Genomic DNA, 12,927 nt, shown 5'->3' with positions numbered 1-12,927 from the left:
TAAACCCTGGATTGGTGTTTGCTATGTATTGGCTATTGAGAGGCGTTGAAAACACCGGTCGGCCATATTGGTACTCCACGGGTAAAAGCATTCCTCCATAGGAATGAATGGAATTCTAAAGTATTTCAATTAAATTACATGTATTTAAGTATTCTGTAGCGGGGACATAGATTTCAGTAATCTCTAAAAAATTATACTTCAGGGAAAAAATGGTTTTGTATGTTTAGCTCACATAATATAATTTAAAAGTAAGCATTAAGGTGTCTGTAATATGATAAACGTGTCACAAACAAATGTAGTCATTAATAAATGAATTTCTATTGCTTCCAAAATATTTTTTACAATATAATAAAATGCCTTATTAGTCTTCTAGTATAGCCTATATATAAATCATTGGTGATTACAGAGTCACGTGTGAAAACTCGTGCTAATAAGTGAATAGCCATCTTAAAATACAACCTGACCCATTGCATTTAGGCCTATCTGGACTCAATATGTCCCAAAGTAGTCCTAATGATTCTGGGATTTACCCTCAAATAGTTGCAGCTCTATTCTAATGAGGCTATTCAGTATTAAAATATTCGGACAATCCGAGCAATAATGATCAAATCTTGACAGAATAAACAGTGAATAAAATACCACAACACTCTTGATGCATAAATTCAACAATCTGAGGTATAATAACTGGAATACAGAGGAAGTTGTACTGATTAGTGAAGCGTTTCTGTGTCAACAGAACAATAGGTCATACAATGCTGTTGAGAGACTACTTACAAGCAGGACGAATGGCAGGAATGTAAAGTTAATAAATATTACTGGGGCGCTTGTGACTCCTAAATTCATGCAGCTTTGTCCTCTCCTCCCTTTAGAACCATAAAAGTCAGTGTAAAAAAAAAAGTGTATTAATATTTTATGGTCAAATTGTGAGACTGTTTAAACAATGTCACCATTCAGAGCAAAGATATATAATTACTCTCTCCTAATTTTCTATTTAATATTCCTAACTTAACACTTACACCTAAGAAAAATTACACATTGTAAATAAATGCTTTTGTCTTTTTTAGAAAATAAATGCATTCTTTAATAGCTCAATGCGATTCAAAATAATGTAAGCAAATGCTTCTACCATGTATGTCCAAGTAAACATGTGAATCTCTCTTCAGTTATCACTCTCACTGTGAGGAGAGGTGTTGGAGGCAGTTCATGAATCGGCGCGGGGTGTCCCACTCTGAGCCAAAGTGCTGAGCATCTCATTGTCAGATGACAGCGCAGCCAGATGTGCGGCCAACTCGCTCTGCTTTGCCTCAACAACGTCCTCCCGAACAGACAGCATTATCTCTGCGACGAGTCTTTTGGATGAGTCTATATTAAAGATAGACTCCTTATCTGAGCTGTCCACCGCTCTTAATGAATAAAAAATAAATTTAATATGTGCAACGCTTTTCATAAGAGAGTTCGCAAAGCTCTACGAAAGCTCTACAAAAATAAAAACATTTAGAATCAAGGCTGTTCAAATATCAACAGTGGGCTAGGTGTTAAAAAGCTTTTCAGATTAGGCCTATGAGAAAGAGAGTATTACCTTGGCCTCTGGGACTCGGGAGTTGAGAATTCTCCCTCGAATGATGATGGACTGATCGATCGCATTGTCTCAGTTGGGAAATGAAAAGCACCCCTGCAAACTGTGTAAATGTGCATCTTTTTGGGGGGCTCCTCTGGAACCTTCCTAAGGCGAAGCACTGGGCGCCGTGGCAGCCTCACCTTTGGCTTTCCCTCTGGAGGAGTAGGGACGAGGCCAGAGACATTGAAGACTGATTTGGAAGAGGTCAGGAGGGATTTGGACAGACTGTCTTCTTCGTCTGTGGAGGAAATCCTTTGGGCCTCTTTGTCAATAGGGATATCAGATCGACTGGAGGGAAACTCCAATGAGCTCCGACAGTTGCTCATGGCATAAAGTGAGGATGATGCAGAGACATCCTTTTGCAACTGTGTCAGTTTCAATTCTGTGCCGTATGAATCTTCCTTTGAGGTTGAAGTAGGCACACCAATTACGGAGAGAGAGTCAATGCTTCTACTGAGGTGAGTGGCATTTTCAATGTCTTCAGGATTCTTCAAAGCATCAAGGTAGGACATTGACAGGCATCCTTTGACGAGCATGCAATTGACTGGGGATGCTGGTTTTGAAGTAATTACCTTCTGAAGATCAAGGTCTTCCTGTGAGGATATTGCACCAGCGCTCCGTCTGAGGAAACCATCCTCATCCAGTAGGTCATCACAGACAGTGTCCATGAGGCCTGAGGCAATATATTTTATCTTCAGGGATGACATCCAGGTCCCTGGATATCCCTCAAAAGCTTCAGTTGAGTAAGATGCTACATCATCTAGGTCAGGCTGGAGTCCAGCCACATTAGGAACAAATGGTGTGTTGCTTGCCTTGAGAGAGGTTCCCATAGCACCCAAAATGTTGCTGACAGCATTGATGGCAGTCTGGCTTGCCTTGGGGGAAATCGTCCTGTTGGGAGAATCTAGTCTAATCATATTGATTATTTTAGTGTTGACCTGCTCCAGAACTTTGATGATTTGGTCTTTGGCAGTAGACTGTAGTTTGGGGGTAAGTGAAATGGCATCTACGTTGGCATTCATGGTCTCACTGGCTTTCCCGGTCAGCTGACAGGCCTGGTCTTTACTGAGTTTTCTGGATACACTTTTCAACATATCCTCAATAATTTCTTTCTCTGAGCAGTCCTCGCTTTTGAGGTTCACTGATCCAAATTGAGGCAAAGAGACAGAATGTCTTACCTCATTCCTCACAGATTGGGCCAGGGTTTCTTTGAAAGGTTCTGTGCTAATTTGGTCCAGAACTCCATCCACAAGGGTGACATAGAGGTTAGGGAAAGAGGTGCTTATGGTGGCCTGGTGAGCTTTCCTTCTAGGGGATGAGTTAAAGACATAACTTACTCTAATGACTCTTTTTTCATCCGTATTCTTCTCACCTGGAGATATGAGCGCTGTGTCTTGGATCAAAATTGGCTTTACCTTATGGTCTTCAATCTTTACTGCAGGGACCTGTGATTTTGTGTGGCGTTCATCAGATCCAGACAGGCTGCTCTGAATTGGTCCAGGAACAACAACATTTGATGTACCTTCTTCAGGATTGTCATGTAGTAGGGCTAGTGGCTGGTCGTCTAAAATCATTTCACTGCACATATCGATGGCATCTTCCACTAAATCATCAGCGATCAACTCAACTTTTGTAGAGGCCATTGATTTCGCTGGGTGCTCACCTGTTGCCTCAGAGAGCATTCCTTCCATATCTGCTCTGGAAGTAGTACAAGAACATGGAACACTGGCCATCACAGTTGTCTCCATGTCACCCAGAAGACTGCTCACAGCATTGATGGCTGTTCGGCTTACCTTTGGAGATAGAATCAGAATAATTTATCGCCATGCAACAAATGCAGTGGTGTAAAGTACTTAAGTAAAAATACTTTAAAGTACTACTTCAGTAGTTTATTTGGGTATCTGTACTTCACTATTTCTATATTTTGGACAACTTTTACTTCTACTTCACTACATTCCTCATGAAAATAAAGTATTTTTTACTCCATACATTTTCCCTGTCATCCAAAAGTACTCATTACATTTTGAATGCTTAGCAGGACAGGAATATAGTCCAATTCACACATTTATCAAGAGAACATCCCTGGCAGACTCACTAAATACACATGCTTCATTTGTAAGTGTTGGAGTGTGCTCCTGGCTATCTGTAATTTAAAATTACAAAAAAAATGGGTCTGGTTTGCTTAATATAAGGAATTTTAAATGATTTATACTTTTACTTTTGATTCTTAGATATATTTAAAACCAAATACTTTTAGACTTTTACTTAAGTAGTATCTTACTGGGTGACTCATTTTTACTTGAGTCATTTTCTATTAAGGTATCTTCACTTTTACTCAAATATGACAATTGGGTACTTTTTCCACCACTGAACAAATGATACTAGGAATTTATCTTGGTGTTGCAAATAGAAGCATCCCCATCAACAATCACATCAACAATCAATCAGATCACCATCAACACAGATAAAACATCAACACAAATACATTAAGAACACCTGCTCTTTCTATGACATAGACTGACCAGGTGAATCTAGGTGAAAGCTATGATCCCTTATGGATATCACCTGTTAATTCCACTTCAAATCAGTGTAGATGAAGGGGAGGAGACAGGTTAAAGAAGGATTTTTAAGCACTGGGACCATGTGTGTGCCATTTAAATGCTGAATGGGCAAGACAAAACATTTAATTGCCTTTGAACGGGGTATAGTAGTAGGTGCCAGGCACACCAGCTTGTGTCAAGAACTGCAACGCTCCTAGGTTTTTCACGCTCAACATTTCCAAGAATAGTCCACAACCCAATGGACATCCAGCCAACTTGACACAACTGTGGGAAGCATTGGAGTCAACATGGGCCACCATCCTTGTGGAATGCTTTCGACACCACTCAATATTAGATTAGGAAGGTGTTCCTAATGCTTAGTATACTCAGTGTACATGACCTCCCTTGTAGGAAAAGTGTCATGGCATCACACAGTACATATAAATGTTGCATACAACATTACACAGTACATACAACATGAATATATTGACTTACTTCTGGGGATAGACATCTCTTGGGAGAACCCTTCTTGATCTTGACAACAGAATGTGTCTTGACGTCCTGGAAAACTTTCTGTATCAGTTGTGCTGCAGCAGATTCTAGTCTGTAGATCTCTTCTTCATCTGTAGCCTCTTCAGCCACGGTGCTAGAGCTTGTTCCTCCGCACTGTCGGGATACTTCCTTCAGCATATCCTCTAGCATTTTCCTCTCAAAGTAATTATCAATTTGAAGGTTCAACAATCCACATTCAGGCATAGAAAGGGTGCGTCTCACCTCATTCTTCACTGATTGGGCCAGATTGTCTTTGAAGGGTTCTGTGCTGAAGTGGTCCATAACTGCATCCACAACAAGTCCATACAGGTTGGGAAGAGAAGCGCTTCTGGTGGCTGCATTTTCTTTCTTCACCTTGTGCAAGAGAATAGGCTTTGAAACAACTTCTTCAGTATTGAATGATGGGGACAGAAAGGACCTTGTCTGTTTCACTGGTGTTACCATTCTCTACTCTTTCTTCTTTGCATTCTACAGTGGTTGTGGTATCCGTCTCCTGGGACGAGGTTGATGCAGCTGCGGAGGCCTCTGAGCTGCTTGTCTTACTGTTGTTTTCTGAAACCTCTGAAGTGTCAGATGAAAACACCATTCCATAACTGGGAGAGTTGTATAAAGATGAGATCACTGGCTCCGAGGGAAGTATTTCCAGAGTCAGGGAAGGAGCTTTTTCTACAAAAGAGATTTGTGTGTCACTTCTGATAGCCCTTGAGTTGATTGGTTGTTCATCTCTTTCACCCTGAAGCTCAGGAAAAGCCAGCTCGAAAAGGATGCTGTCATATGCAGTGCTAATAAGGTCACAGGCGACACCTTCTAGTTTTGAACAGGAATCTCGGCGGTTCTCGGGGTCTGCCTTTTTTAATGCAGTCAATGCAGGTGGCTGAATGTTTGTTATACCTGAGGTGCCTTCTTCAGCATCACAGTCTAGTGCAAGCGCTTCAATGTTTTCCTCATTTAATAAGTGTCTAATGTCTTCCAAAACATTGCTTACCACATCAATGGCTGTTTGGCTGGCCTTTGCAGAGACAACTCTGAATTGGGTAGGGGAGTACCCTCGGATCATTACGATAACCTGCTCCTGGACTTCCTCCAGAACGTCAGTGATCAACGTTGTCACATAGGCGTTTATGTCTTCTCCGTTGGCCATCCGCTCCTCTGGTTCTGGATCATCTGCTTGAGCATTGGGTTTGATTGTGTTTCCCCCACGGAGTCTGCAGGCAGGTTCATTGCTAGGATTGGCCGCTCGAGAGACGCACTTCAACACATCGTAAGCGATTCTGGCACTCAGAGCCCTTTGTGCCGCTGGTGTAGTCCCTGGAATCGTCAGTTTGACCTCATCCCTGATTGACTCCGCCAGCTGCTTCCTGACAAGCTTGGAGCCTAAGTGGTCGAGGATGACAGATTTCAGCTGAGCTCTGTCTGGGATGCTTTGTCCCTTGATGGCTTTGAAGATCCTAAAAACAGGTTCTTGGAAACCCTTCAGCGGTGCCAGACCATCCAGGCATGGTCTCCTCTGGAGTGGTGCAAGGCTTGGTCTCCTCTGTAGCATGGCTGGCTTTTCCTTAGATTTCCCTATTAATAACACACACACATTTAAAAAAAATGATTTAATTTAGCATTCACTGATTATGAACATACTCTGAAAGATATTTCGTAATGAAATTATGGTTCTTTAGTAAGGAAATGTTCTTACCTGACAGAGAAACGGTTTTCTTTACAGTTTTGGAGTGAGCAGGTTTGAGAGCAGGCTGAGCAGATGCTATAATAGATTTTTTTTTTTAATGCAAAATACGATATGATATACAGCACAACACATTCAACTGCTCCTTGTAGGTTGCATTTGGCATAGTCATTTAAACATTGCTTAACTGTGTGATGAATTCAAATGAAATCTTACCTGGTTTTTCAAATATTTCTTCCAGCAGCTTATTTGGTTTGATAGAGGCCTCTCTAAACCCCTCAAACTCCTGGAGGTTTTTCAATTCCTCTTCCATTATCCTCAACTGAATAGCCTGTTTTTGTTCCATAATGCACATTTTCTGTGAAGAACATAGAGTCCAAAAATAGCAACTTAGCATCCACAAAAGTTGAGGTAAAATGATTTCTTAATTTTCATGATTTATTCAAACTTGAAAATAATTGTGGGTAGTTTTGTGAAGTATGATGAAAGTGTGACATTTGTACCTTTCTGATGCGCTTTTCTTTGGCCTCTTTCATATACTTGGCCTTGTTCAAATCGTGCCTCACATCTTTTTCAATGAGTTTCAGCCTGGATCGCTCCTTAGAAACCCAATCCTCTTTAAACTCTCTCTCTTGGTCATACAACGCAGTTTGCAGGCCATATTTCTGTCCCCTGTCCCTATCAATACATTAAACAGATGAGTCATGACATTGCCAACACAGAGTAGGCCTATATAACTCTACTTTATTACCTCATGCACTTCTTGCCTACCTGGAACCAATGGTTGACTGCAGATGCTTCAGGTTCTGTGCTCCTTTATTCAGTAAGTACTCTTATCATATCTTCCAGGGTAACGTCCTTAGGTATATGGTCTTCCTCTTGCAACTGAACCATTCTCAGTATCTGTTCCTTCTTAAATAGGATAAATACAAATTTTGTACATTTTAAACACTTATCTACCTAATAAAATAAATGTTACATTGTTTTTAGAGTGATGAATGATCATTTCACATTTTCTCGTGAAAAGAACATGTGTGATCTTCACAGAAGTTCACATTTAAGAACGCAGTCAAACTGCCCACATACCAACTTTTTGCTGTACGTTTTATGATGGTCAGTCTTGACCGTATCCAGGTAATGTTTGTATGTGTTATACTCCTTTAATGAGCATACAACCTTGAGAAGAGAGAGAATCAAAATGTTTCCTGCTATAATACTCCTGGAGTTAACTATCGGTAAAGCTTAGTCTTCTACTACACTGTTCAGAAACAATAATATTAACTTCAAACTTACGTTGTCCTCTTTAGTGATGAAGTTTTGCTTCTTTAACTTCTCATGCATTTCCTTCTGATGGAAGTATTCATTGAGGTTTGGGTCATGCAAACTGTTGTACGTCGGCCTCATAATGTGACAGTTTGGGTCACTGAGGTTGAAATCAGATGTAGGCTGATACAACTGAAGGAACAAGGATATAAACAAAAAAATAAACATTCTACTGGATCCTTCTTCCATTCTAAAGCACCACTCTACTGGACCCTTCTTCTATTCTACTGCACCATTCTTTCAAAAAAATGTATACTGTATCCTGTTAAATATATGTTCTGCTTACCTTTTTACCCAAGCTGGCTCTATGAAATTTAAATGCGACCCCAGGTAGGACCGGAAGCTTTGTCATGGCAGGCAATCTGCTGCTCACTGACGGCTTTGTTTCTATCATGATCTGTGGAGGCTTCCCTTTCAGTGGACGAGTTTGCTTCTCTGGTCGCGAGGGTATCTGACACAGGGGCTTTGAGGTCTTCTCCTGAAAACAGCAACATAGCAATAATGTATTTCTTACAAACTCACCTGTGATAGTTCATCCGACCATTATGACATGGCGGCGAGCCTGATATGTCATCATAGGTTGACGCCCAATGAACTACTGTTGCCATAGCCTGAGTGCCAGTCTATTTGTTTTTTTATATCAACTCCCTGCCACTCACTGTCATGCCAAATATGATTTTTGGCTTAGCTATAAGAGCAATGAAGTTGACAAGAGCACAAACAGATCTGGGCCCAGGCTACTGTTGCCACAGAGATTCTAATTATGTGACCTGTGTCTGACCAGTAGCGGTGCATGTGTAAAATCACTGGGGAAGCTGTGGGAGTAAATGGTACATATAGGGACAGATATAAATTTGTACATCAGACCACAGGAGGAGAAGGCGACACATAGGCGCACAGGACAGCTGGACACACTAATGTTAGAGGGACACATAGTCTGCTGATCCTAATAAGGGCAAACATACCAAAGAGCACACCAAGGTAAACATTAGTACGAAGGCCAAAGACATAGGCCCATAGGATAGATGGACATATATTATTTTTAGGACAAGAAGGGGTCCTGCCACCATTATAACCTAACTGAAAGCAGATATGGGCGTTATTGGGCGTGAACAAGCAGGAAGCTTAAACTGAAAGATAATGGTGGCAGATGGACTAAGGGGAGGAACTTAATTTGCATGTGGGATGGACTCATTTGATGTATGTGTATAAGAACAGAGCCAGTACTTATGGAAGTTGGTCTTTTCCGCGGACTGACACGGCTTCTGATATTTTGTATTAAAAGCCTTTATTGAATTCACAAGTTCTTGTAAGTGTTATATTTGTAATACGATTTTCCACGACAAAGCCAAGACAGTAAAAAAGCCATATTACAACCTATGTTGTGATATTTGCTCTTTATACAACGGCTGGATCTAATCCTGAATGCTGATTGGTTTAAAGCTAATTCCAGCCGGTGTCTATTCCACAAGTTACCACCGGCTAAATCTATGATGTTAAAATGCCTATTTACTCTGTTCCATCTGACTGCGTAATCCACTGTCTCATCAGTCCAGGCAGGGAAGTTAAAACTTGATCTCCACTGTAAAAAGCATCTAGACATTATTTAACAATTATTTTATACTAACAGTGAGTTTTCAACAGCAGAGATTTGTATAAACCTTGCTGTCTGTCTCTCCGACATTTGCAACATTGTTTCAATATTCAAATTTGATCTCCAACTGTCCCATAGTAATGAACGTGTAGGGGTTGGGTTTTGGGACGAGAGAGAGGCAGACAGCATTTCTCAGCCAGTCAAAATCACGAATCAGCTGGCATGATTTTTATGGATATATACAAAGAAATGTCAAGTGAAAAAAGGTCAAATGAAACTAAGTGCAGGTAGTTTGCAGTCTTTCCAGCTTCAGTTTGAAGTTATTGTGTTAGCTGTGTTGTTGGCTAGCTCCTCTGAACAACAGTGTCTTAAAAACAGAACAGATGGCGCCGACAGATATGGCAGCTCTGCTTCTAGCTCCTAAGCAACTTTGCAGTATTTTTTTTGTGTGTGTTATTTGTTACATTATTAGCCCAGAAAATGTTTTGTGTTATTAGATGCAGCCGGAAATAACTTTTGGATATCAGAACAGCGGTACCTCACTTTTCAGAATTGGATCCTTTGTTCATACCTCCCAGGGCAATTTAACTTATTCCAAAGGTTGCTCCAAAACACTGCCGGCAGAGAAGAGGTATTTGGAGTGGACTTCTAGTCCGACTGTGGAGGCATGCACACCATCCACCGCTTCAGAGTATATTACTTGCTAATGTTCAGTCTCTGGATAATAAAGTAGACGAGCTCAGGGCGAGGATCTCCTTCCAGAGAGACATCAGGCATTGTGACATACTCTGTTTCACGGAAACATGGCTCTCTCGGGATATACTGTCCCCGTCCATACAGCCATCTGGGTTCTCAGTACATCGCGCAGACAGGAATAAAGAACTCTCCGAGAAGAAGAAAGGCGGGGGTGTATGTTTCATGATTAACCACTCATGGTGTGATTGATATAACATACAGAAACTCAAGTCCTTTTGTTCACCCGACCTAGAATACCTCACAATGAAATGCCGACCATATTACCGCCCAAGAGAATTTTTGGGGGTTATAGTCACAGCCTCCTCTCCACCCTCTCCGAGTTGGGCATCTCCGGCGCAGCCCACGCTTGGATTGCGTCCTACCTGACAGGTCGCTCCTACCAGGTGGCGTGGCGAGAATCTGTCTCCTCACCACGCGCTCTCACCACTGGTGTCCCCCAGGGCTCTGTTCTAGGCCCTCTCCTATTCTCGCTATACACCAAGTCACTTGGCTCTGTCATAACCTCACATGGTCTCTCCTATCATTGCTATGCAGACGACACACAATTAATCTTCTCCTTTCCCCCTTCTGATGACCAGGTGGCGAATCGCATCTCTGCATGTCTGGCAGACATATCAGTGTGGATGACGGATCACCACCTCAAGCTGAACCTCGGCAAGACGGAGCTGCTCTTCCTCCCGGGGAAGGACTGCCCGTTCCATGATCTCGCCATCACGGTTGACAACTCCATTGTGTCCTCCTCCCAGAGCGCTAAGAACCTTGGCGTGATCCTGGACAACACCCTGTCGTTCTCAACTAACATCAAGGCGGTGGCCCGTTCCTGTAGGTTCATGCTCTACAACATCCGCAGAGTACGACCCTGCCTCACACAGGAAGCGGCGCAGGTCCTAATCCAGGCACTTGTCATCTCCCGTCTGGATTACTGCAACTCGCTGTTGGCTGGGCTCCCTGCCTGTGCCATTAAACCCCTACAACTCATCCAGAACGCCGCAGCCCGTCTGGTGTTCAACCTTCCCAAGTTCTCTCACGTCACCCCGCTCCTCCACTCTCTCCACTGGCTTCCAGTTGAAGCTCGCATCCGCTACAAGACCATGGTGCTTGCCTACGGAGCTGTGAGGGGAACGGCACCTCAGTACCTCCAGGCTCTGATCAGGCCCTACACCCAAACAAGGGCACTGCGTTCATCCACCTCTGGCCTGCTCGCCTCCCTACCACTGAGGAAGTATAGTTCCCGCTCAGCCCAGTCAAAACTGTTCGCTGCTCTGGCCCCCCAATGGTGGAACAAACTCCCTCACGACGCCAGGACAGCGGAGTCAATCACCACCTTCCGGAGACACCTGAAACCCCACCTCTTTAAGGAATACCTAGGATAGGATAAAGCAATCCTCCTGACCCCCCCCCCCCCCCTTAAAAGATCTTGATGCACTATTGTAAAGTGGCTGTTCCACTGGATGTCATAAGGTGAATGCACCAATTTGTAAGTCGCTCTGGATAAGAGCGTCTGCTAAATGACTTAAATGTAAATGTAATGTAATGTAATGTGTATATTCCCCCTCAAGCCGATACCACGATGGCCCTGAAAGAACTACACTTGAGTTTATTCAAACTGGAAACCACAGATCCTGAGGCCGCATTTATTGTAGCTGTGGATTTTAACAAAGCAAATGAGGAAAACGTTACTGAAGTTCTACCAACACATTGACTGTGGTCAATATTCCTCCTCAAGCAGATACCACGACAGCCGTCAAAGAACAACACTGGACTTTATGCAAACTGGAAAATACATATCCTAAGGCCACATTTATTGTAGCTGGGGATTTTAACAAAGCAAATTTGAGGAAAACGCTATCAAAGTTCTACCAATACATTGACTGTAGTACTCGTGCTGGTAAAACATTGGACCACTGCTACTCAACTTTTCGAAATGCCTAGAAGGCCCTCCCCCGCCCTTCCTTCGGCAAATCTGATCACGACTCCATTTTGCTCCTCCCTTCCTATAGGCAGAAACTCAAACAGGAAGTATCCATGCTAAGGTCTATTCAATGCTGTTCTGACCAATCGGAATCCATGCTTCAAGATTCAAACCCACGCTTTTAGTTTGTTTTCATAGGCTACCTAGCTACAATTTGTGCTGTCCTAACTTCCTCACATTTGGCAACAATGAACCAATTATGTTAGCTAGCTAGTTAATGTGAGTCTACTAGGCTACATATTGAACTTCAATCGTCTCAGGACAGTGGCATGAATTTATGGTTAGATCAGAATTGCCGTTATAATCATTGGCCTGTACAGAGAATTAAGTCAAAACCTCAAGTCCAAATCCCTATCTCCATCACCTCAAGTCCAAATCCCCATCTCCATCCATGCCTCAGGAAAGGGCCGATTTAGCAAACTAGCTACTGCAAGACATCAACACAAGAAGACTAGAAATCAACACCCTTTTCTGACAATGATGACGTTTTGCTCAGGGTGTGATTTGATTGGTGTGAAGCCAAATCGGCCTCCCTTGGGGGGCATTTTGATGCACCAGGACAACCCACAGTTGAACTCAGCTCAATGCTGATTGGCCAACAAAATCTAAAAATCAATCAGATTCAGTCACTTGCGAATTTACGGATAATTATAATAACACAGAGACAAAAGAGAAATTATTTTATATTTTTATTGGTCAAATGTTTGGGAAAGCCTGGCTTCCCTTGGCATCTATGAATACACGCCACTGTGTCTGAGTTTGAACTGGAGTCATCTGCATGCCACAAGACTGTGTTAGCCCACTGCTGAGCGAATGCCTAGGCTCTAGCTCAAGTATTAGGCAAGGTTATTCTGTTCACGGAACCACTGCTACACTTCACCCCTCCCCTGACCTCCT

The 12,927-nt window shown here is 42.5% G+C and overlaps 1 protein-coding gene and 1 long non-coding RNA gene across 2 annotated transcripts; both read right to left on the bottom strand.

The window, feature by feature from the left end:
• Window positions 1-1,298: 1,298 nt before the first annotated feature.
• Window positions 1,299-6,264, bottom strand: LOC129829734 (uncharacterized). The gene is made up of 2 exons (XM_055891623.1): window positions 4,654-6,264; window positions 1,299-3,411 (listed from the first exon to the last, which is right to left on the bottom strand). The coding sequence occupies exons 1-2, from the start codon at window positions 5,152-5,154 to the stop codon at window positions 1,576-1,578; spliced, it is 2,337 nt and encodes a 778-aa protein (XP_055747598.1). The 5' UTR covers window positions 5,155-6,264; the 3' UTR covers window positions 1,299-1,575.
• A 343-nt stretch (window positions 6,265-6,607) lies between these two features.
• Window positions 6,608-7,965, bottom strand: LOC129829361 (uncharacterized). Its single transcript, XR_008755377.1, has 5 exons — window positions 7,679-7,965; window positions 7,472-7,561; window positions 7,157-7,297; window positions 6,889-7,063; window positions 6,608-6,743 (listed from the first exon to the last, which is right to left on the bottom strand). It is a non-coding gene; the product is annotated as an uncharacterized LOC129829361 (long non-coding RNA).
• Window positions 7,966-12,927: the final 4,962 nt, after the last annotated feature.

This window comes from Salvelinus fontinalis, chromosome 31, assembly GCF_029448725.1.
Source record: "Salvelinus fontinalis isolate EN_2023a chromosome 31, ASM2944872v1, whole genome shotgun sequence".
NCBI classification, from domain to species: domain Eukaryota; kingdom Metazoa; phylum Chordata; class Actinopteri; order Salmoniformes; family Salmonidae; genus Salvelinus; species Salvelinus fontinalis.
The sequence above is the reverse complement of the archived record's forward strand: the minus strand, read 5'-3'. Positions and strand labels throughout refer to the sequence as shown.